Source organism: Cibotium barometz, chromosome 48, assembly GCF_041138505.1.
Source record: "Cibotium barometz isolate CiBa-2024 chromosome 48, ASM4113850v1, whole genome shotgun sequence".
Classification (NCBI taxonomy): Eukaryota; Viridiplantae; Streptophyta; class Polypodiopsida; order Cyatheales; family Cibotiaceae; genus Cibotium; species Cibotium barometz.
The window spans coordinates 37,316,887-37,337,670 of NC_141093.1; the positions used below are offsets into that span (position 1 = coordinate 37,316,887).

Consider the following 20,784-nt stretch of genomic DNA (forward strand, 5'->3'; position numbering starts at 1 on the left):
TGAGCATTACACTCTCAGAGATGGATTTTTATTGATGCATGGCAGACTGTGTGTTACCAGGCCATTGCGACTCAAGGTTATGATTGAAAGTCATGCTCCACCGTATGCAGGTCATAGAGGTATTGACGCCACGGTCAAAGCAGTGGAGACTTTCTTTTATTGGCCAACCTTGAGAAGAGATGTTGATGCCTTTGTGAGGCAATGCATCGTATGTCAGAAGGTAAAGTTTGACCGTCAGAAGACACCAGGGTTATTACAGCCTTTACCTATTCCGGATAGACCTTGGGAGAGCATTGCCATGGATTTTATATTTGATCTTCCACGGACACAAACGGGAAATGATGGCATCTGGACAATCATATGCAGGTTCAGTAAGCAGGCTCATTTCATTCCCGTGCGGAAGACAATTAAAGTGGATCATATGGTGAAGTTGTTCATGGCGAACATCTTCAAATATCATGGCTTGCCTACGTCTATCATTAGTGACCGTGATCCACGGATGACGAGTTTGTTTTGGAGAGGATTGTTTGACAACATGGGTACAACTCTCAAGTTTTCATCGTCATTTCATCCACAGACAGATGGTCAGTCAGAAGAGGCTAACTCTACAGTGTTGGATCTTCTCAAGTGTTATGTGTCAGAGCACAAGCAACAATGGGAAAAGTATCTTCCTTTAGTGGAGTTTGCATATAACAACACTGTACATACCTCGACAGGCAAGGCGCCTTTTGAGATTGTAGAAGGAGGGAAGAAGGTACCACCCATTTTGCATACAAAGGATAAGATCTTTGAGGCTGATCAGTATGTGGAGAGCTTGGATGAAGCTTATCGGAGAGTTAAGTTGGCCCTCCAGAAAACTCAGCTGAAGCAAAAGAAAGCCGCAGACCGTCACAGACGTGATTTACAGTTTGCATTGGGTGATTGGGTTCTTTTGCGTTTTGAAAAGGCTAGACTCAAGAAGATGAAGGGTAAAGAGCGCTTATTCCCTAAGTTGAGCATGCGATATTATGGGCCTTTTCAGGTTTTGGAAAAGATTGGTGAGGTAACCTATCGTTTGAAGTTACCAGATCACTGGAGGATTCACAATGCTTTTCACGTGAGTCTTCTTAGACCTTTCCGTGGGGATGTGCCTGAGGATGTATCAGATGAGGCTCAGCCGGAAGTTGAGGAACTTGATGAGGTTCTGATTCCAGAGCAGATACTGGCACATAAAGAAAGGAAGGTACGAGGTAAAGTTTCCCGTCGCTATCTTGTGAAGTTCAAGAACTATTCACCGATGGATGCGAAGTGGATGGAGGAAGGTGACTTAACAGATTCACCTCAGGTTTTGCAGCTTTATCTCGATGCCTTTGAGTTAGAGCCGACTCTTATTGTGGCTCATTCAGGTTCAGCAGAGCATGGGTCTGGAGCATTACCTGATGCTCAAGAGGGGGGTAGCACCTCCACTCCCTTGATACAGACAGGCTCAGATGACATCTAGAGGTTGCTTGGTGCAGATTTTATCTCATCCGAAGGTACTGAGGCTGACAGTACATCTGTTTATGGGACTTCTATGATATATGTGTACTAGTCACATGGAGATTTTTGTGGATATGTATGGTTCACAGTGGTATACAACTTGGACTATTACTATGCCATTGGTTTGCAGTGAATGTTGATACATGTGTATGGCTCAGAGAGATTGGGACGCTGATCTTGCCATATTGTATATTTCACTTTCGATATTTTGATGCATCACCCGAATGCAATCGAGGACGCTTGCCATCTTTCAAGAGGGGGGTATGTCATGGCCCTGTGAAAATGGAGCAGGACAAGTGTGGGCATGGTGGTTGCAGGGTCAGAATATTTTATGATTCACATGGGGGGTGCCCGGACAGTGTTTAAAGATGTGTGGACAACCCTAGGTGTGAAGGGGGAACATTAAAACATTAACTTTTAATGTTTATAAAAGTTGCCCCTAGGCCTTAGTGGCCCTAGGGAACTTATTCAAGTTGGGCCCTAGGGATTATTATTATTTTTGGGGGAGGAGCCACTTTTGGAGAGTTTCTCTCTCTTCTCTCTCTCTCTCTTCCCTTTTGGGGAGTCGTGGAGCAAAAGCATGTGCTCATGCGTGGAAAAGCACAGAAGGAGGAAGGCGCCTGCAGAAGACTGTTTTTTTGTGGCTGTTTTCTGGGAGCTGTGTGCTGGAGCAGGCCGTACAGGTCCGTACGACAGCAAGTACTGCTGTTGACAGAGGCGGCGCTGAGCTGTGAACAGATACAGGCTGCAACAGGCGGCTGCAGCTGCTGAACACAGGCTGAACAGGTTGTACGACTGCAAGTACAGTCCTGTACCTTCTGCAGGTACACTGTACGGCCAGTTTTGGGGTAAGTACAAGAGCTGGACAGTACTGTAGCAGTCGGCGCAGGCAACCAGCAGCAAATCAGCAGGCGGCTACTTCTGAATTCTCTGTAGAAACAGTCCGTACCGTCAAGTACAGGCAAGTACAGGCAAGTACAGGCAGGTACAATCAAGTACAGTGCTGATTTTCAGATCTGTACTTTCAAGGACAGCATAGGAGTGAGCATCAGGAGGAAGATACAGGCAAGTGCAAGCACATGTGTGAAGCAGGATTGTGGGTTCAAGTGCCTGCAGGCACAGATTGGTGCTGTTGCTTCCTCCAGAGTTGTTTCACGAGCTGAACTTGGTAAGCCTTGACTCTGTTCATCCATCTCTCTTTCTATTGCTTGATGTCTGCTACAGGTATCTGTTATCTGGCTCCTTGTGAGAGGAGGAGTATAGCAGATTGACAAGAGATTAAGACAGGGATTGAACAGCACATGTATGTTGAGCTGAGAAAATGTATCAAGCTCTAGAGTTATGCCAGATGTATGCCCATGGCTGGCCTGCTTTGTGAACTTGGCTGATCAGAGGGAGGCACAGTGTGTTGCTTGAGGACACAGATCTGTGTGCATAGATCCTCTGTGCTGAGTAGGATTTGTGGGCAGTCAGATTGGACTACAGGTGTAAACTCTTGGCTGGTTTTTGTGTTGTACTCAGCCATACATATTATTTTAATGGAATAAAGAAATACCGCAAGGGGCGCCAAGCTTTGGGGCCAACAGGTGTCGCTGTGTATTCAGATTTGGGCACTCTAGCCCCAATCTGTGTTTTGTTTTTCATCTAGACTACAAGTGGACGGGTGTTAGCTCTTACCGCACTCTGGTTTTCTATCAGAGGCCGGTTTCAGGCACTTGAGAGGGTACTCTGAAACTTGAGTTGGTGGCCCAAATGCCTACAAACTATTGGTGGCCGAAATGTCTATAAACTATGTGTAGCAGAAATGCTTATGGAACACCAGGCTATCTATGCCTATGAGTGATTGTTTTATCTTATTACTTGAGCCCACCTCTCATCCAAGGTGTGTGGTCAAAGTACCAACACGGAGTGCAAGTGGTAGTGGACATGATGCCTAGTTGGCACGGGACTTATGTCTATGCCAAGGGTCATGTGGATTTTCGCCTTGTTGGCAGGAGACTTGTTTTGTCTCGCCCATTTACTTGGGCCATGATTATGATATCTAGACTTATGGGACTGATTTGTCTCGCCTATTTACTTGGGACATGATTATGATATCTGGACTTATGGGATTGTTTTGTCTCGCCCATTTATTTGGGACACGGATTCTTTCAGCCATATTGGAATCACTATCTCCAAATACGGAGGAAAAGAGGTTCATTGTTCATCCCACTTTACATGTGGATTCGTGCTCGGATTGTGAGAGGGCAATTCAATGAACACTCCACCATAAACGTGGATTCGTGTTGGGATTGTGGAGTGAGTGCTTCATTGTTTCCACACCAAGCTCGTTGATCAAAGTTGGGATTGTATGGGAGAACATGGGGACCATTAGGATTGGGAGAAAGGATTGCCAGAACTATGGAGAACCAACCTTTCTGTCACCATGGTTTGTGCTTTGGAATGGCGCCAGTTTGTGTGCACAGCACATGTTTCTGAGCGAGACACTAGTTTCTTGTGCATGGCACTTGTTTGAGTGAATAGCACCTAGTTGGTGATTTTCATTTGCAAATGATTATCTCATTGATATTGGTTATTGAGACACAGTTGGCTCTTGTGCTTGTATTTAGCATATCTTCACACAGAATTCTTGCCTATTTATTTTGGGACATGGTTATATTTTGATATATGGTTTGAAGCTTTAGAGTTGAGGACAACTTTTAAGCTGGGAGAAATGTCCCCATTTTGGGCATCGCCAGAATTCATGTGTGTGGATGGGCTTTGGATGCCCAAAAGATTAAGAATGTACAAGCTTTGCGAATGGAGGATTATCCAATGTAGAGGACCAAGTATTCGTAGCATGGTTCAGGCACTCGGACGGTTTCTTGGACACAGAAATGGGCTTTGGAGCTCAAGTGTCAAGTAGAAAGTATGTATGGCGAACTCTTGAGGATTTGGGAGAGATCAAGCGATAAAACAAGTTTCTACATAGTGCTTATATATATTTCTCATGTGGTGAAACACAAAGAGATCATCTCCTAAATTTTAGAGACAGTGCTATTTTTGGCAATCTCCGATAGAATTTCTATTCGCGTCATTACCTCTAGAATTCGACAAAGATCGAGTATTGCCAAAGCACCATTGTGAAATTAGCTATCATCTGGGATACTTTTAGAGCTAAAGATTGTGGAATTTTTGGCCTTTGGATTTAGGACATGTGGCAGATAAGAGGATAAAAGTGAGACAGGTGTCCTCACACTAGTCAATTCAGCTCTACACATGGCATTGTAACATTTTCTTGCTTATTTGAATATGAGAGAGTTATCTCTCGGGCGAGTTTGAGCTTCAAGCAGCATTTTGGAGGCTGAAAACTCTGATTTCTCTTCATTTCTAAGCCCACCATAGTCATATCCAACTTGGGGAATATGATTTTCACTACTCTACACCATCTTTCACACCCCGGATGGCTGTTTTTCAGCAAAACAGTACTAAAGCTTGCTGAAATTTCTGGTTTTATGTGATATACAGGCTGTTATACTGATTTATGCGTTCATGGATCAGCCACATGGGCTGATTTACAAGTTCTAGTGCTCATGGATGCAACATACAGGCTGTCTTACAAGTTTATGCACGTATGGAAGAGCCATGTCGACCGTTTTTGTGCGCCTATGGAAGGACATGCTGCATAGCCATATTGGATGAAGGACATGTTTATGGTTGTATATGGATAATCCGGCATCTCCCATGGGGAGAGTAAGGCCCTAAAAGCTTGTACATGTTATACTTCTCCTTGGATAATGAAATACTCCAAGGGGGGGCCCATTCCGGCCTCTATGCGGTGTTATATGTGCAACTTTTATTTTCAGCTTTGTGGATTGTTTCCGAAATGTTTAATATGTGCAACTTTTATTTTCAGCTTTGTGGATTGTTTAATGACTGATTAAATCGTGAAATGTTTAATTGTGCTCATGGTCATGAGATGCACACCCACTCCTGCGCTTCCCGGGCAAGTTACAATTCTCGCCGCCCTCCGACAATGCCTGATCCACACCAGTGGTCGAACGCCACATGTCTAGATCTCCAACCCAATCTAAATCAGACCATCCAAGAAGAGTGCATCCTTGGCCATAGAAGATGCCAAAGTCCAGAGTACCACACAAGTACCGAAGAACTCTGAGAGCACACCGCCAATGTTGCTGACGGGGTTTGGATAAGAAAGAACTCAATAAGCTGACTGCGAAACACACGTCCAATCGGGAGTAGGTCAACCAAACCAAACAACCGACGAGAACCCGATAATGTCTCTGGAGAAGCATCAAGAAGAGAAAGCTTCTCACTAGTATCCATAGGAGAAGATACTAGTTTGCATCCAGTCATCTGAAACCTATCAAGTATCTCCCGTGTGTACTTTTGCTGAGAGAATAAAATGCCCTTCGAGGTCTGCCAAATCTCAAAGCCAAGAAAATAATGTAGAAGGCCAAGATTCATCAACTCAAACTCTGTCTCCAAAGCATCCATGACCGAACGGATCCTCACAGAATAAGAACCTATAAAGATGAGGTCATCAACATAGACCACAATGATAACAATCAACCCCATCTCAAGGAGGATATAAAGGTTCGAATCTGCATGAGAACGACGCAGGCTAAGCTTCTGAAATAACTCATCAATCCGCTGGTACCAAGCCCGCGAAGCCTTCCTCAAACCATATAAAGCTTTCTTCAGCCGGTATACCTGATCTTGTTTGCCTGGAACAACAAATCCCAGCGATTGATCAACATAAACCTCATGTGTAAGCTCTCCATTCAAGAAAGCCGACTTGACGTCCATCTGGAATACGGGCCATCTATGATGTCCTGCAAGAGCAAGAACGGTGCAAATGGTAGTCATCCCGGCCGTCGAAGCGAAGGTCTCATCGAAGTCGCCTCCAAGGCGCTGAGCATAACCCTTGGCAACCAACCTCGCCTTGTGCTTGTCCAAGTTGCCATCAACTCGGAACTTCGATTTGAAGATCCAACACACACCAATCACCTTACGCTACAGTGGCCTAGGCACCAAAATCCAAGTGTCATTCCGTTCAATAGCATCCAGCTCTGCCTACATAGCATGACGCCAAGGCTCATGTGAAAGAGCCTCGTCCACGGAAGTGGGATCAGAAGGACCATGAATGATAGAGGACATAAGAGCATAGTTAACAAACATATTGCCCTCATGAATTTGTTTCCTTGAAACTCTGGAAGATCGCCTGAGAGAACCAGGCGAAGGAGCAGAACAAAGCTCACGTAACCCAAAATCACGAACTGTCTAAAAATACCATCCAGGCACAGATCTGCTCGACCTCGCTGGAGGAGGAGCAGAGTCATCATCATCTGACTGAGAATCCACAGCTGGAGGTGTAACAGAAGTAGAGGGAGGAGGAGGAGGTTGAGGAGGAGGCGGTGGAAGAAGAAGCTCACCACCCCCCTCTAAAGATGTAGGAGTCTCGTCGAACACCACATCACGGCTCACAACAACTTTGCCAGCCGGCTGATCATATAGACGATATGCCTTGGACATAGTGTTGTATCCGAGAAAAGTCATGCGCTGGGACTTCGAGTCCAACCTAGAGCGATGCTTCTTAGGCATATGTACATACGCCGAACAACCAAATACCCGGAAATGAACAACAGAGGGCTTCTCACCATGGAAAGCCTCATATGGAGGTTTATCTGGAAGAGCAACAGTAGGAGACCTGTTCTGAATATAGACAGCAATAGAAGCCGCATCAGCCCAGAAAAGTCGAGGTAATGAATAATGCTCAAGCATAGCACGGGCCATCTCCATAATGGTCCTATTCTTCCTCTCTGCAACTCCATTGTGTGATGGAGTATATGTTGTGGTTAGCTGTCTCCGAATGCCATGAGCCCTGCAATATTGCTGAAACTCCTGGGATGTAAACTCACCCCCTCTGTCAGTCCTGAGAGCCTTGACCGAGAAACCGGTCTCTTTTTCCACCTCAACTCTCCAATCACAAAAGTGTTGAAAAGCCTCATCCGTGGACTTCAAAAAGAAGACCCAAGTATATCTGGAGAAGTCATCCACCATCACGAGCATGTACAACGCCTTACTCAAAGACGCGATACTCATAGGACCACATAAGTCTACATGAACAAGAGCAAGTGATGTCGAAGATCTGTGTGTCGCCTCCGTGTCGGAAAGACGGCTCGATGTTGCTTCCCTTATAAACAAGAGGAACAAACATAAGATGGAGCCTTGATGGTTGGTAAACCCTCAACCAACCCATCCGTCGAAGCTCGTTGTAGAAGCTGATAGCTCAAATGGCCAAACTGAGCATGCCAAAGAGCAGAAGAAGAACCAGAAGAAAGCAAAGCGGTCAACTTATACAGACCTCTATCTTGGACTCCCTCGGCCAAGATGCTACCAGTCTCCTTATCACGAATGGTAATCTCATAATGAGAGAGGATCACCTCCACACCCTGAGCTGTAAGAGCACTCACTGACAAAAGGTTAAATGCCAAATCTGGAATGTACAGAACGTCAGAGAAGTACCTCTTGTCCTCGGAGGAGCGGAAGATGGGGATGATGCCATGTCCATGCAATGGCACGAAAGAAGAATCACCCAAAGTAATCTCCCCTGTCCTAGCAGTGAAGTCCTCCAACCAATCTCCATGGGGTGTCATGTGAGCAGTAGCACCGCTATCCACAATCCATGACCGCGACTGAGAAGTCACAAGAGCAAGTATACGACGAGTACCTTCTAATAAAAGAATACCATCATCCTTCTTGGTCTAAGACACCGCTATAGAGAAAGAGTTCTTTGCTTCTTCATCCTGCTTCTTCTTGTGACATCGGGGCGATTTATGACCCTTCTTGCCACAATAATGACACTCAATGTCCTTGTTTTTAGAAGATCTGCTTTTGTCTTTGTCTTTATCCTTGGAGTTCTTGTCAGAATCCCCTTTTCCTTTCTTCTGTTGATTCTTCCCTTTATCTCGTGCAGCCAAGGCTCCATCAGAACCACCCGAGGTGCCAGTCCGCTCCTCAAAGCGAGACTCAATCACATAATGGAGGGGAAAACTTCCTCCCAAGTAACTGGACCAAGACGAGGAGAAGAAACAAGAGACTAAAAATAAGTATCAAACCTCTTTGGAAAATTGGAGAGAAGCCGAATAGCCATATCCTCTGTAGAGATATCCTTGGCACAAACAGCAAGCTCGTCCCAGAGATCTTTCATCTTCGAGATGAAAGCAGATAAAGATGGAAAGGCAGAAACTGACAAGTTCATAAGCGGCTTTTCCAAAGCCAAAATCCGTCCCAGAGACTTAATCTCGTAAAGATCTGCAAATGCCTTCCAAACTTCATGTGCAGTGTCTGCTGTACGCACATGAGAGAGAACAGAATCCTAACAATTCAACATCAGAAAAGAGAAAACACGACGATCATTTGCCTACCAAATATTAATATGTGCCTGAGTCACACCACCGGAAGCAAGGTTGGGAGGGGTGGCATTGGCAGGTGTAACAAGCCAATCCCAGAGATCCACGCCACGCAAGGCTAATTTCACCTTCACCTTCCACAAAGTGTAGTTGGAACCATCCAACTTTGCAGACTGAGAGAACATATGAAGTGTAGTCGGGGCCATCACAAGAGCTTGGGCTCAATCTCAGAAAAATACACAATCTCGGAAGGAGTGTCCACCACCCACAGGTACCAAGGTTGCCATCAAAGCCAGAACCACCACAAGACCCCCTCTGCAATTGTGAATGTCCACTGGAGAGGAAAACGCAGCCAAAAAAGAGGCTGCAGACCTGAAAATACAGGCCGACTAGTTCCACACTCCTAGTAGAGAAAAACGCTGATGAATAAAGGACCTTCAGGCTGAAAGCGATGAAACCCAAGTGAAGGGAAAGAGACCAGCAGCAACTGTCCAGAAAACGCAGCATTCAGAGGGCTGCAAATCTGGGAAAAACGCAGAGGTGAAGGGGTTGTAGATAGGGCAAAATCTGGGGCAGCAGAGAACAGCGATGATACCATGAATGAGTGCACAGAGCGGAAGCAAACAAGCACAAGAGTGTGCTGAGCAAAGAGTGCAAGAGAGAGAGAGATATGGAGCAACTATGCTGAATATACTGAAATGATAACAGTCCCAAGCAAGAGACAGGAAGAGTCTCATAAGTGAGGGAGCAAAAGGAAAGACTAGACTATGAGAAAAGTGAGAGGCCAGCCCACCTATTTATAGGTAAGAGGGGCTGGCTGACTGGACAAGAGCACCTGGCCGATTGGACAAGGTGATGCTGACATGGGAAAAATCCCAGAAAATATACAAAAAAAGGGGTGGCCAGCCCACAATCAAGGGCCATGAAAAGGGACCAAAAGGGACACCAAATATGAGCAGAAACTGGGGATGAATGTGCCCCCAGGATCTTGGGGCTGCCAGTGGATTATAGTTTCTTCCGATGTCTCCCTATGGAAGGAACTGATATTTTCAAGGAGGCAGTGGCTCCCATTCAGATTTGTGTGGTGGTCCATCATTCCAGGCCATCCACGCCAGAGAGTGGCGCGATGATCTTCTCCTTTCCCTTGAGTGCAGCCCCGGAGTCAATGGGCTGCCGCCATCCAAGGGCAGGAAGTAGAGGTTTCACACCATCTTCATGATCTGAGCATCGCCAATGTACTCACCCATCTCTAGCCCATTGCTCGGATGGAGCTAGGAGGCTTAGGCCATAGAGATCAGGACGGGGAGGTGGTGTCCTCCAGCCTTGAGGTGCTACTCTTTGTGTTCCTTCATATCTCAGTTGCACTACCCCTTCCCCCCTCTTACAAATACCTTCATAGTGACCGATGGAGTTCAGAGTATGCTTACTCTCAAGCTCGGATAGAGTGGCAATACATGGAGGACACGATCCGCGAAACCTGGCGCGCCTTCGTCCTAGGATTGACTGTGATTACTCCTCGTCGAAACCCACACCCAAGACTCTTCGAGTGGAGGGAAGTTCCGATAGTTCCGCCTCCCACAAAGATTGATATGCGGATTGTCTATTCAAGGTTTTTGGGGGGGCTTCAGTGCTTTCAGAGGTGAGGCATCCTTAGAGGAGAGCTCCATGGAGCTGCAGTTGGGGGACCCATCGACATTCTTTTCCTCTAGGAGCACCATCTCTTCGAGGGGCGTACCCTTCACTACAGGAAGATTTTATCAAGCAAGAATCACACTTTTTGGTCTCCCTCTTTTGGCTCCTCCAGGACAAGGGGGAGTTTGTATTTCTATCAGTGTGAGCAGCTCTTGCCAGCAATGGCTAGCTCAGGTGCCATAGTCATTGGGCGAGCTCAATGGATTACCATTAGGATTGGAGAGGACTGTGTGGGTTTCCTCAATGTTTATGCCCCGAACGTTGCAGCCAATAGAGGCACCTTCTAGAGTACAGTCCGTCAGTTCCTCCCACAAGCTTTCAATTGGTGCATGAGTGGAGACTTTAACATGATTGGGTCAGCAGAGGAGAGACTCGAAGGAGGCACGGCTACAGTCTAGGCTCTGAGTACTCTGTTTGGGAGGAGTTGACCCGACCCTTGGCACCTGCCAAAGTCTGGGCACAACAGTCTATGCTTCTCGTGGTCTGACAAGAGGAGCACCGGCCCCAATCTCTCTGGACTTGATACATTCTATGTGGATGAGTAGGCTTGCGGTCGCGGGGGCATGATTGATATTTTGGCAAGGGCATGATTGGTAGATCAAGCTCCGGTCATTATGTCCTTGGAGGACCCTTAGAGACAGGATAGGCACTTGAGCACTAGGATTCCGCACAGCCTCATACAGGACCTGAGATCTGCAGCAAGATAGAGCAGATATGGAAGGGACTAGATTTTATCTCAGGTTCTGCCGCACGCACCTTGGATGCGGGCCTCGGCGAGATCAGTAGTTTTTTGCAGGAGGCGGCACAAAGCAGATTGGCGGGATTTCGTGAGCAGGAGAGGAGCATTCACAGGGGTCTTGCCTCTCTCCAACATCTCTAGGAGAGTTCCCCCGATAGCCCATGGATTGAGTATCAGCTTGCAGCCGCCCGTACAAAGATCAGATCCATAGAGGAGAGGAGGGTGGAGTACACTAATAACATGCCATAGCTTCCTTCTGAACCCAGGCTAGAGATAGTCACGACTCACTGGGGATTTTTTTGAGAACGCAGGCCCTCAAACACGGAGAGATGGTATTCGTAGGTTGCAAGGCCAAGATGGAGCTATCGTTTTTGCCCCCCCCCCCCCCTCCCAATGTGAGAGCCAGTGCCACGGATTTTTTTGGATCCCTCCTCACGAGTGCCCCATTATCCTCACAGGTGATGGATGCGCAAGAGAGGGTTTAGCAGCACACGAGAGAGGTGGTTCTCCCCGCTCTCCAAGCCTTCTTACTGACCCCTTCACAGCAGAGGAGCTAGTAGAGGCCTTGACGGCTCTTCCTAGGGGAAAATGCCCGGGGGCGGACAAGCTTCCAGTTCCCTTCTTTCTTCGCCACTAGGATCTCATGGAAGGCAACCTTCGAGCAGCCTTCAATGAGATTATGACTACAGGCGCCATGCCAAAGAGGCTCTCAGAGGGTCTGATTCACTTGATTCCTAAATAGGGTGGTGACAGATCGAAGATTCGACAGTGTACACCCATCATGCTCCTTGGGACCGCCTACAAGATTTTGGAAAAGGCCATTAGCTGGAGACTTCAACCTTTCCTTCCCGACTTGATCCATGACACTTAGACAGGTTTGGTTCAAGATCGAAGCATTCTAGATAACATCTTCACTTTCTCGAAGGCGCGAGCTTCAGCTAGGATGCGGCAGCAAGACCTCATTGTGCTCCTCTTAGATTTTGAGAAAGCTTATGATAAGGGTTGACCGGGGCTTTCTGGAGGGCACGATGTACCGGATGGGGTCCTAGTGGAGTGGATCCGCGATGTTTCAGGCATCTACTTAGCCTCTCACAGTCAAGTTCTCATTCAGGGAGCCCGAGGTGACAGATTCCCCCTTTCTTACTCGGTCCGACAGGGCTGTCCACTGTCCAAGGCCATGAGCAGTTTTCTCTCAGCTCAAGAGACAGGCCTCCACGGATCATGTCTCCCAATCCTACTCGGGAGGAGCTGCTGGACTCGGAGTTTGCAGACGACACAACAACATACTTGCCTGGCACATCTAGACAGCTCGATGCAACAAAGCCATGGAAGGCACCCACGCTCTGCCTGCAGAGTCCATCAGGAGCATTTGGTTCGATATCATTCATACCCTCCACAGTCATTGGGGGAAGCTACAAGGTGGCTCTGACCACACATGAAAGCAACGGGAAGCCTTCTTGAGGCTCTGGCAACCTAGCCCTTTTCTCACAGATAGAGACCAAGAGGAGAGCTTGACGGCACCGCTCTGCCCTGGAAGTCCGACAACGGTTCCACCTCCAACCGGCCGCCTGTCACTCTTCTACACCAGGTCCTCCAGGGCCGGAGCCTGATGATCTGAATCCTGGTGGCTGAGATCCCCCCACCTGATGAGGAGTTATGCTGGGAACCAGGGGGACCACTGGTGGCGCTCTCCTGGACTGGCGATGGGGACAAGCTCTAGCAAGGCGTCCCATCTAACGACAAATGAAGCTCTGTCCAGGAAGGCTAGAGTACTCTAACTCTCTGCAAAATAGGAGCATGGAAGCGATGATATGAGGAACTGTCTTCGGAGAGGCTATACAAATTTGAAAAGAAGGTATCCTTGCCGTCCAAGCTAGAATCGAGGCGGCGGTTGGGGGGAATTCCATGACTCTCCTGATAACTCCAACTATCTTAACAGGAAAGCCTGAGACGCAAGCCAGGGGTCGAATGCTGGGTCGAAGCCATGCTACCAACTCACAAAGAACGCCTCGGCCGTACGCAGTGCAATGGGGCTCAGCTGCATGACTCTCTCCGATGTTGCAGGCGAATCAAGCTCGACGTGGTAGTATCCATGCACCAGGCGGCTACCAACTACCTTGCATACCAATATGGAGGCCTTAAGGGAGGCGACTATCACTACGAGGAGATTCGGGTCTGCTTCAAAAAAAGTCGGGCAGGCAGGGACGGCCTCAGTCAAGGTTGATGGAGCATCTGCCATGTAGTTCTCCTGAAGGAAAGACCAAAGGCGACAGTTAGAGCACCATAGCTTTCCAAAACTACATTATCAGCTCTGTAACCGCCAATACCTCTGAGCACTATTACGCACAGACCAACGTTTTCCTTCTTGTTCGGCGCCAATGCTCGGTCCTCTCTATGGACACCTCTGTGTGGAACATACTCCGGATAATACACCAGCGATACCACAAAGAAAGCACTTCATCCTCTAAAGCTATCTCCGATGAAACCTCGTCCTCTTGCATAACCTTGAGTGATGCAGACACATCCATCGACATGTCCTTGTGTGGTACATCACCTCTGTTGCTACAGCCAACTCTTTTGATGGCTGTGAAGAATCCACTTGGAGAGCCTGCTTCTTAGCCTCTAATGTTGCGTGATAAAAAACTTCCAATAGAGCCTTCAGCTCCTTGAATTCCTCACCAAACGAAAGGTCGAGGTCACTCCCCCACTAGAAGGGGTCTGACCTGGAGTGGTCAAAACCATTTCGCATGTGTGACCATCCATACCTTTGTACTACTAATGGACGATTGTCTGGCGAGCTTCAATGCCTACTCTTGTGACGCTCTTCCTTGTTGTAGCCATGGCGATGATGCCTCTCTCGACTAGAATCATGGCAATGCCTACTCTCGCAAACCCCTCTCTGGATTGCTCTGGATTGTAGTCAGAAAGACATCTGCTTGCATTACGGTATTGATAAGAATCCTCACAACAATGGCATGGCAATGTTGCAAACATCCCTCGTGCCATTTGTCGTGGCAACTTTGGTGTCGACTTTTTGAATCCATGTGAAACACTGGTAAAACTAGTGATCAGAGAGATGGTGAGAGTTGCAGCCCTTCGGATTGAGGAAGGGTGGGTGAGTTAAGGGGGGTGCTTCTACACCACTTCTACCCAAAAAGGGACTTTTCCAATCTTTGCACCTATACACCAGAAAGAACCCAGATAGTGACTTTTCCCAAACCCGAACTTGTGCACTCTAGGAAATCAGGGCCTGTACCTTATCCAAGCAATCAAAACACAGAAGTACCAGAAAAGGAAAAAATAAATTGCGGGTTCACTAGGCTCTGGCACCAACTATAGAACAGTTTTTCCTATGTGCTAGGATTTTCAAGATAAAAAAGAGTGCAACATAGCACACACAAGAGTCCTAAAATAATGTTTTTACTATGTACAAGAAGAAATTAGTACAACTGAAATTCAAGTACAAATAATGGCTGAGAATGAAGATGTCAAATCACAGCCCACAGAAATCTCTTGGACCAGCCTGTACTGCAAAGAGACACTCTGTAGGCTCTAATCACTGAGAAAATGAATATGATTTTGACCAAAATCCCAGGCGCGTATATATATGCACCATCATTACTCCTCGGCCTGTTTTATTGATGTCAGCCAGCTCCTAAGGACAACCCATGACCTGCCTGCACCAGTGGCTGACTGCCATGTGGCACAGGCGGCAGTTGGGAAACCTGCGCACCTGAACTAAAGCCTTGCTGCTGTCCACGTTGGTGAGATGTGTCACACTCAAGGTCCCTATTCAAAAAGCTCAATTCACATCAATCTAGTACACTTGCAAACCTTAGGCTACAATAAGCCAACTTCCAAGTTTGTCCTAGCCTAGACAAGAGTTAAGCCCATTTATAGCTTGGGAAATGGTTAAACGAAGGCATTGGATATTTGCTCTAATAGCTCATGATCACTGTCAACTTGATCATTTCAAAGCCCCACCAGTCCTTATGTTGTAAATCATGATGCAGTCTTAGCCCATCTTTAAGCTAACATAAGATGTAGCAAAAAGAGATTCACAGTGAACTTCAGGTTTCTGAAACATTAAATTAACTTCCATCATAAAAACATCAAAGCAGACTAATGTAAATGACTGATTGTGCATTGTCAAGTCATTACCAAGACGATCAAGGGCTGATGGAGGCATGATGACTGCAAAGATCAAACAGACAGCACAAGCAAAATGATGCAGATTAGAAAACAAGAGCTCAAAAGCAACAAGGTAACCTCTTTTACAAAAACACACAACGAACAAGACTACCTTTGTCACCATTCTCCAATTGGGGCTGTAAAAAATGAAAAGTGACGTCATGATTTGCTTATTTTCAACCCTCTAAACATCGTGAAAGTGAAAGTATGTAATGTGAATAAATGGCTTACTTTATCAATAAAAGACGTTGGGTAGCAACGATAATTCTGCTCAAATGAAGCACTTGGGTATCCCACCCCATATCCTCCATAAAACTGCACACAACAAATACATCAAAGTAAACTATATTAGCATTTCCACAAAAGAATGTTAGATACTCCATTGAACACGTGTGCATATATGTGTACATACACATGCACACAACAAATACATCAAAGTACACTATATTAGCATTTCCGCAAAAGAATGCTAGACACTCCATTAAACAAGTGTGCTTATATGCACACACATATGTATGTATTCATTACATGCATACACATATATACAAACAATATGTGTATTCATGTGAGCGTATGCCCCCCCAAACCCCCCACGCATACTGGCATGTGTGTGTTCTGAATAAACATAAACACATACCTTTACATTAGACACATATATGCAGACTGAATACATGTGCACACATAAAAGCACATGTACATACAAGTGTATACTTATACCACAGTGTGTGTGCATTGTGTACACACACATTTGGATGAACATATACAAATATATACTAAATGTATATGTCCATCCATGCCCACCTTCTTGAGACACATCTCACACAGTACATTTATGAGCACACATGCAGACACACACACACACACGCCCCCAGACACACACAGACTTCAGAAAACAAGAAAAATACAGCACACGACTTATAATCTTTATCACAAAACAATAGCTGAGCAGACCATATGCAACCATGCAGCAGGATGGCCATATAAGCTCCAAAACAACTCACTACCTGCATGTTTATGCAATCTTTGCAAAATGATGCCCTTGATACTACGCTTAAGAACAGGTGGAAGTCCTACCAGATGCCACACACAAACACTGCGAGCAACCAATAAGATCACGCAAAATTAGCTATTTTGGAGTCCTCTACATGCTAAGGCACAAATCTTACCATGGCAAATGGATCAGGAATGTGGGGGTTAAAGTCTGCCAGCTTTATTGTCTTGCAAACACCTCTTCAAGATAAATTGTTTGCTTAGACCCTTCAGCCAATAATTCAACAGACTTGATCTGCAAAACAAGTAAATTTTTAAACCCGGGCTCAAACTCATGACTTCTTGGGTGGGGTGGATCTTCAGCTAATCACTCTCACTCCATACCATTTAGTAACTGTGAGTTTGTAAATTCACCTTGAGCCCAATATGTGCTTTATGAGCACTCCATACCACAATTTAATTTGTATTGTTTGCAGTACAATCGAGGACACACAGTTAGTGGAAGAGAAGGAGTTGCAGTTTGCAGCATCTCATTGCCCCTCTTTTGCCGCCTAGCTACAAAGAAACGAGACTAATAAAGTGCGTTTGTCAGAACAAAGTTGACCCAAACAATTCCAGACAATCGCACATAGCCCACATCAGAGTTAGAGTTGGTAAAAGTATGCAAAGACAGCTTGACTAGGTCCCAATGGCTTGCTGCCCACCCCCACACACACTAGTGGCCTTTTCTCTTAGAAACTCTGCTAGACTTCAGGAGGAGGGTGGCCGCCACTTCTATGCAAAATAGAGGTGATAGCTTTTAGAGCATATAGGGCATGTGGAACTTGTCTTATCCAGTGATGTTAAAAAAGCTAGATTTTCAATGCAAAGATAGTGAACTTGCCCTTGTTTTGATCTAATATAAAGTTTACATTGCCATGTCATATCATTTTTAATAAGTGTAGATTTATATCTGCCTAGTTTTCTTCTCTTTTCTTCTTTTTTTTTGCTGTGAGGGGGGAAGAGGGGGAAATGGTCTCCTGCCCGGTGAGGAGTTCAATCCCTGTACCACCAAGTTTTTAACCTTAAAAACAGACACTCGGCCACAAGACTGCAGCAGAAGCAGAAGCAAAAAGACAATGAAGATTCACTCTCTTGTTGGTAAGGAAAGTGTAGATAGTCACAATAAGACAGTTTTTCGAGCGTTTACGACTCCAAAAGGCCATGTTTGTGCTAATCCAAATAGGCAAACTAAAAGGTATAGTCGGCTACTGAAAAGGGAGACAGAAATGATCACCATGGCTGCATTGCCACAGAAACCCATAGAAACCACCGATTGGAAGAAAAAAACTGGCTTTGGAACCCCCCTGTATTGCCATAGAAACTCTTGGAACCCTACAGCTGCCGAAAAGCTTCAGATTACACAGGACAACCTTAAAACACACATTAGAGGATTTTCTTTACTGAATTAGACTCAAGCAGACAATATTGTCATGACAACTCATTACATATCTTGATCCCAAAGTCTGTATATACATAGCTTCTTTTGCAAGCGAAGGAATAAACGCTGAGAAGAAAAAGTATATTATCTTGCTGTTTGGGGGATTAAAATTGTAGCACGATCTGAGAGGACCCAACAGAGTAGAAGAACAGAGAGCAAACCTGGATCCAAGCTCGTACAGAATTCCGTCTCCCACCAATGTGTGTGTGTGGGGGGGGGTGTCTTATACATATATGAATGAACCATTGATTAATTTAATAATAATTTGTATAAATTATTTCCTCATCCAAAAAAAAAAACATCCTCCCCCACTTTCAACTTCCTCCCTATTCTCGTCTTCTTCTTTTTTTAGTATCATTCAAGATCCTACCATAGTTACCAATTTTTCACCGCCCATAGCGTTTGACTATCCGCCTATAGGCGATGTCGCCAAGGAAGCAACAAGGGGGTTTTTGAACCCAGGACCTCTTGGTCCTAGACAAACACCTTCACCACTTGAGCTATCACCTCATGGCCTCCCTCTTCTTGTCTTGAACTATGACACTGCCAAAACTCACCTGGATTATTTCTCATCCTAGTGACAAGCAAGGCAAGTTGTTTTTCTTTTGAATTCATTGGCTACACACTGCATAAGCATGTGGCAAGGCCAACTTCCTTCCTCAAAGTGTTCCTCAAGGTAATGAGAAGATTAAAGCCCAAACTCCTTCCTATCATCGAGAATAAGAGCTGCATCACCCCACTGGTAATTGGGGGAGGAGGAGCAAGGAGGAGAAGCAGGTCTCATGTGAGAGTTTGGAGAGAGAAGTAACTACCTTCGGGTATGAAACATCAGAAATGAAGAAGATTCCACGAACTCGATTACAAGCTTTGGTTTATAAAACTATAGAACTGAAGAAGATTCCACGAATTTGATTGGAAGCTGGCAACAAGAATGAAGGAGAGACCTTACCAAGCGTGAAGATAGCTTAGCACCCCCTCCTTTTTCAATAGTCTAGTGAGGGTTCTAAGGTTACGACGGCGAGCAAGGAAGAAGATACTACATATATCACCCTAGTGCCCATTGGGGCTTTAAGTCATCCTCCACACATGCCTCTTACAAAGATGTGAAAGCCCTCTCTCGCTCTCCACATGCTTGGGGCCCTAGTGGTTACATATTGTCCTACATGTACACATGGCATGGAGTAGTCAACATTAAATGGCCCAACATCCAACGAGCAACATTGCAAGCCAGGAGAGAGAACAACCAACTATATTGTATGAAGGGGAGAATGAGTTACACAAACATGAGAAGTTGGCTTTTATACTTCATAAGCTTGCCTGGGAGCAAGCAAAGGCGCCCATGACCAATTACAAAGCTTTTACAAATTGTGAGATCCCACTGCCCCCTCCGCACACCGGATTCCCGGTATAGCTGGCAGGCGGAAGCAACTCCCTCATGCGCGAGGCAGGGTTTCCCACTCGGGCGTCACCCTTGAATGTCTGGGCACGAGACTAAGCTGGTGGTCATTCCGAAAACCGAAACCGAAAAAATTTCCCATGCTCAGAAAACGGGGACGATTCCACCATCTTGAATTTCTTAACGAATTTTTCTAACGAGGTCAAGATACTAAACTAACCTTCATCTGATTAAACCAGATAGATGGAAAACTATTACAAACTTATCTTGAAGGAATCAACGCTTTTTTTCCTAATTGAATCAGGCACAACCGTTGATCTATTCATTTGAGAAGTCTTCAGGTTATTATTTAACTATTCGAGTTCTAAGCGTATTCCTATTAATCAATTTTATTATTAAAACTCCACTGATTCCAGCCGGCCCATGGGTTAGCCACCGCCCAACCACTGGAATTGGTAGAACCAGACAAGTACTCACCCACCCATAATTGAATGCCTTTCTTAACTTTTGCTTTAGAATACAGATACGCACACACTCCTCTTTAAACTTCAACTTATAAAACAATCCATTGACACAAATAATTATTGGTTACAGATATCATAAATCAAAATTTCCATCCAGCTCCTTGTTTCTCTCAAAAACAAGTATCACTCTGGACTCTCTGTCGAGACCAGCTGGTCAGCAAACAACGAGATCCAGTAAAACAGATTACAATTATTTTTCGTCATCATACATATATATCTTCCACGACATACGCATGGGTGTCCTAAGCACCGCGAGCCTGTGCATCGCCTGGTCAGAACCCTCCAGGATCGTCCTTAAGTGTCCTGGCACTTCACTCAGGGACTGCTTCATCGGCCCTCGCCCACCATCGTACCGGAAGCATACCATTTTTCACCATACCAAGGCTGATCAAGACCTGGGTAGGTTTTTGCCGCGTGAGCCGTCCTTTGAACACTCCCCGCCAGCTGTTGCAACCGAACTTCCCTTAGAAAAACACATATACCAAATGCTCCCTCCAGCATTATGGCGTAAGACAGTCCTTTAAGAAAACAGGGTTTCTATGCAAGTTTTCAGTTTTGAGTTTCTTTTGAATACAATGAGTATATCTTAAATCCATATCCCAAGACTTTCTAATCGCAGGTCTGAATTCCAAACAGAATTCCTCGAATTCTATAACCTTGATCCTCATATCAAAATCAAAGGATCTCAACTTAGTTTTAGATTCGGTGGGTGATTTGAGTGTATTTTTCTGAACTGGTCACATCGTCTTTCCTTGAGATGAAACTAACGAAAAGGTTGGTCTTGGTCAAAGTCCACACACTCACTAGCATGCATTAGGGAGAGATATTAGCACAAGAGG

At 45.6% G+C, this 20,784-nt stretch overlaps 1 protein-coding gene across 4 annotated transcripts in view; it reads right to left on the bottom strand.

Annotated features, from left to right (window-relative positions):
- Positions 1-18,297, bottom strand: part of LOC147611145 (ubiquitin fusion degradation protein 1 C-like) — a 58,488-nt gene extending 40,191 nt beyond the window's left edge. For 2 of the 4 annotated variants that reach the window (XM_086785813.1, XM_086785811.1), the window contains exons 1-6: positions 18,187-18,297; positions 16,722-16,840; positions 16,560-16,648; positions 15,787-15,870; positions 15,668-15,692; positions 15,526-15,558 (exon numbers count right to left, since the gene is read on the bottom strand). In XM_086785813.1, coding sequence (XP_086641939.1) covers positions 15,526-15,558; positions 15,668-15,692; positions 15,787-15,870; positions 16,560-16,565 — 148 coding nt within the window. In that variant the 5' untranslated portion in view covers positions 16,566-16,648; positions 16,722-16,840; positions 18,187-18,297. The remainder of the gene's footprint in view (positions 1-15,525; positions 15,559-15,667; positions 15,693-15,786; positions 15,871-16,559; positions 16,649-16,721; positions 16,841-18,186) is intronic. The other 2 variants (XM_086785814.1, XM_086785812.1) reach the window with 1 other exon arrangement.
- Positions 18,298-20,784: the final 2,487 nt, after the last annotated feature.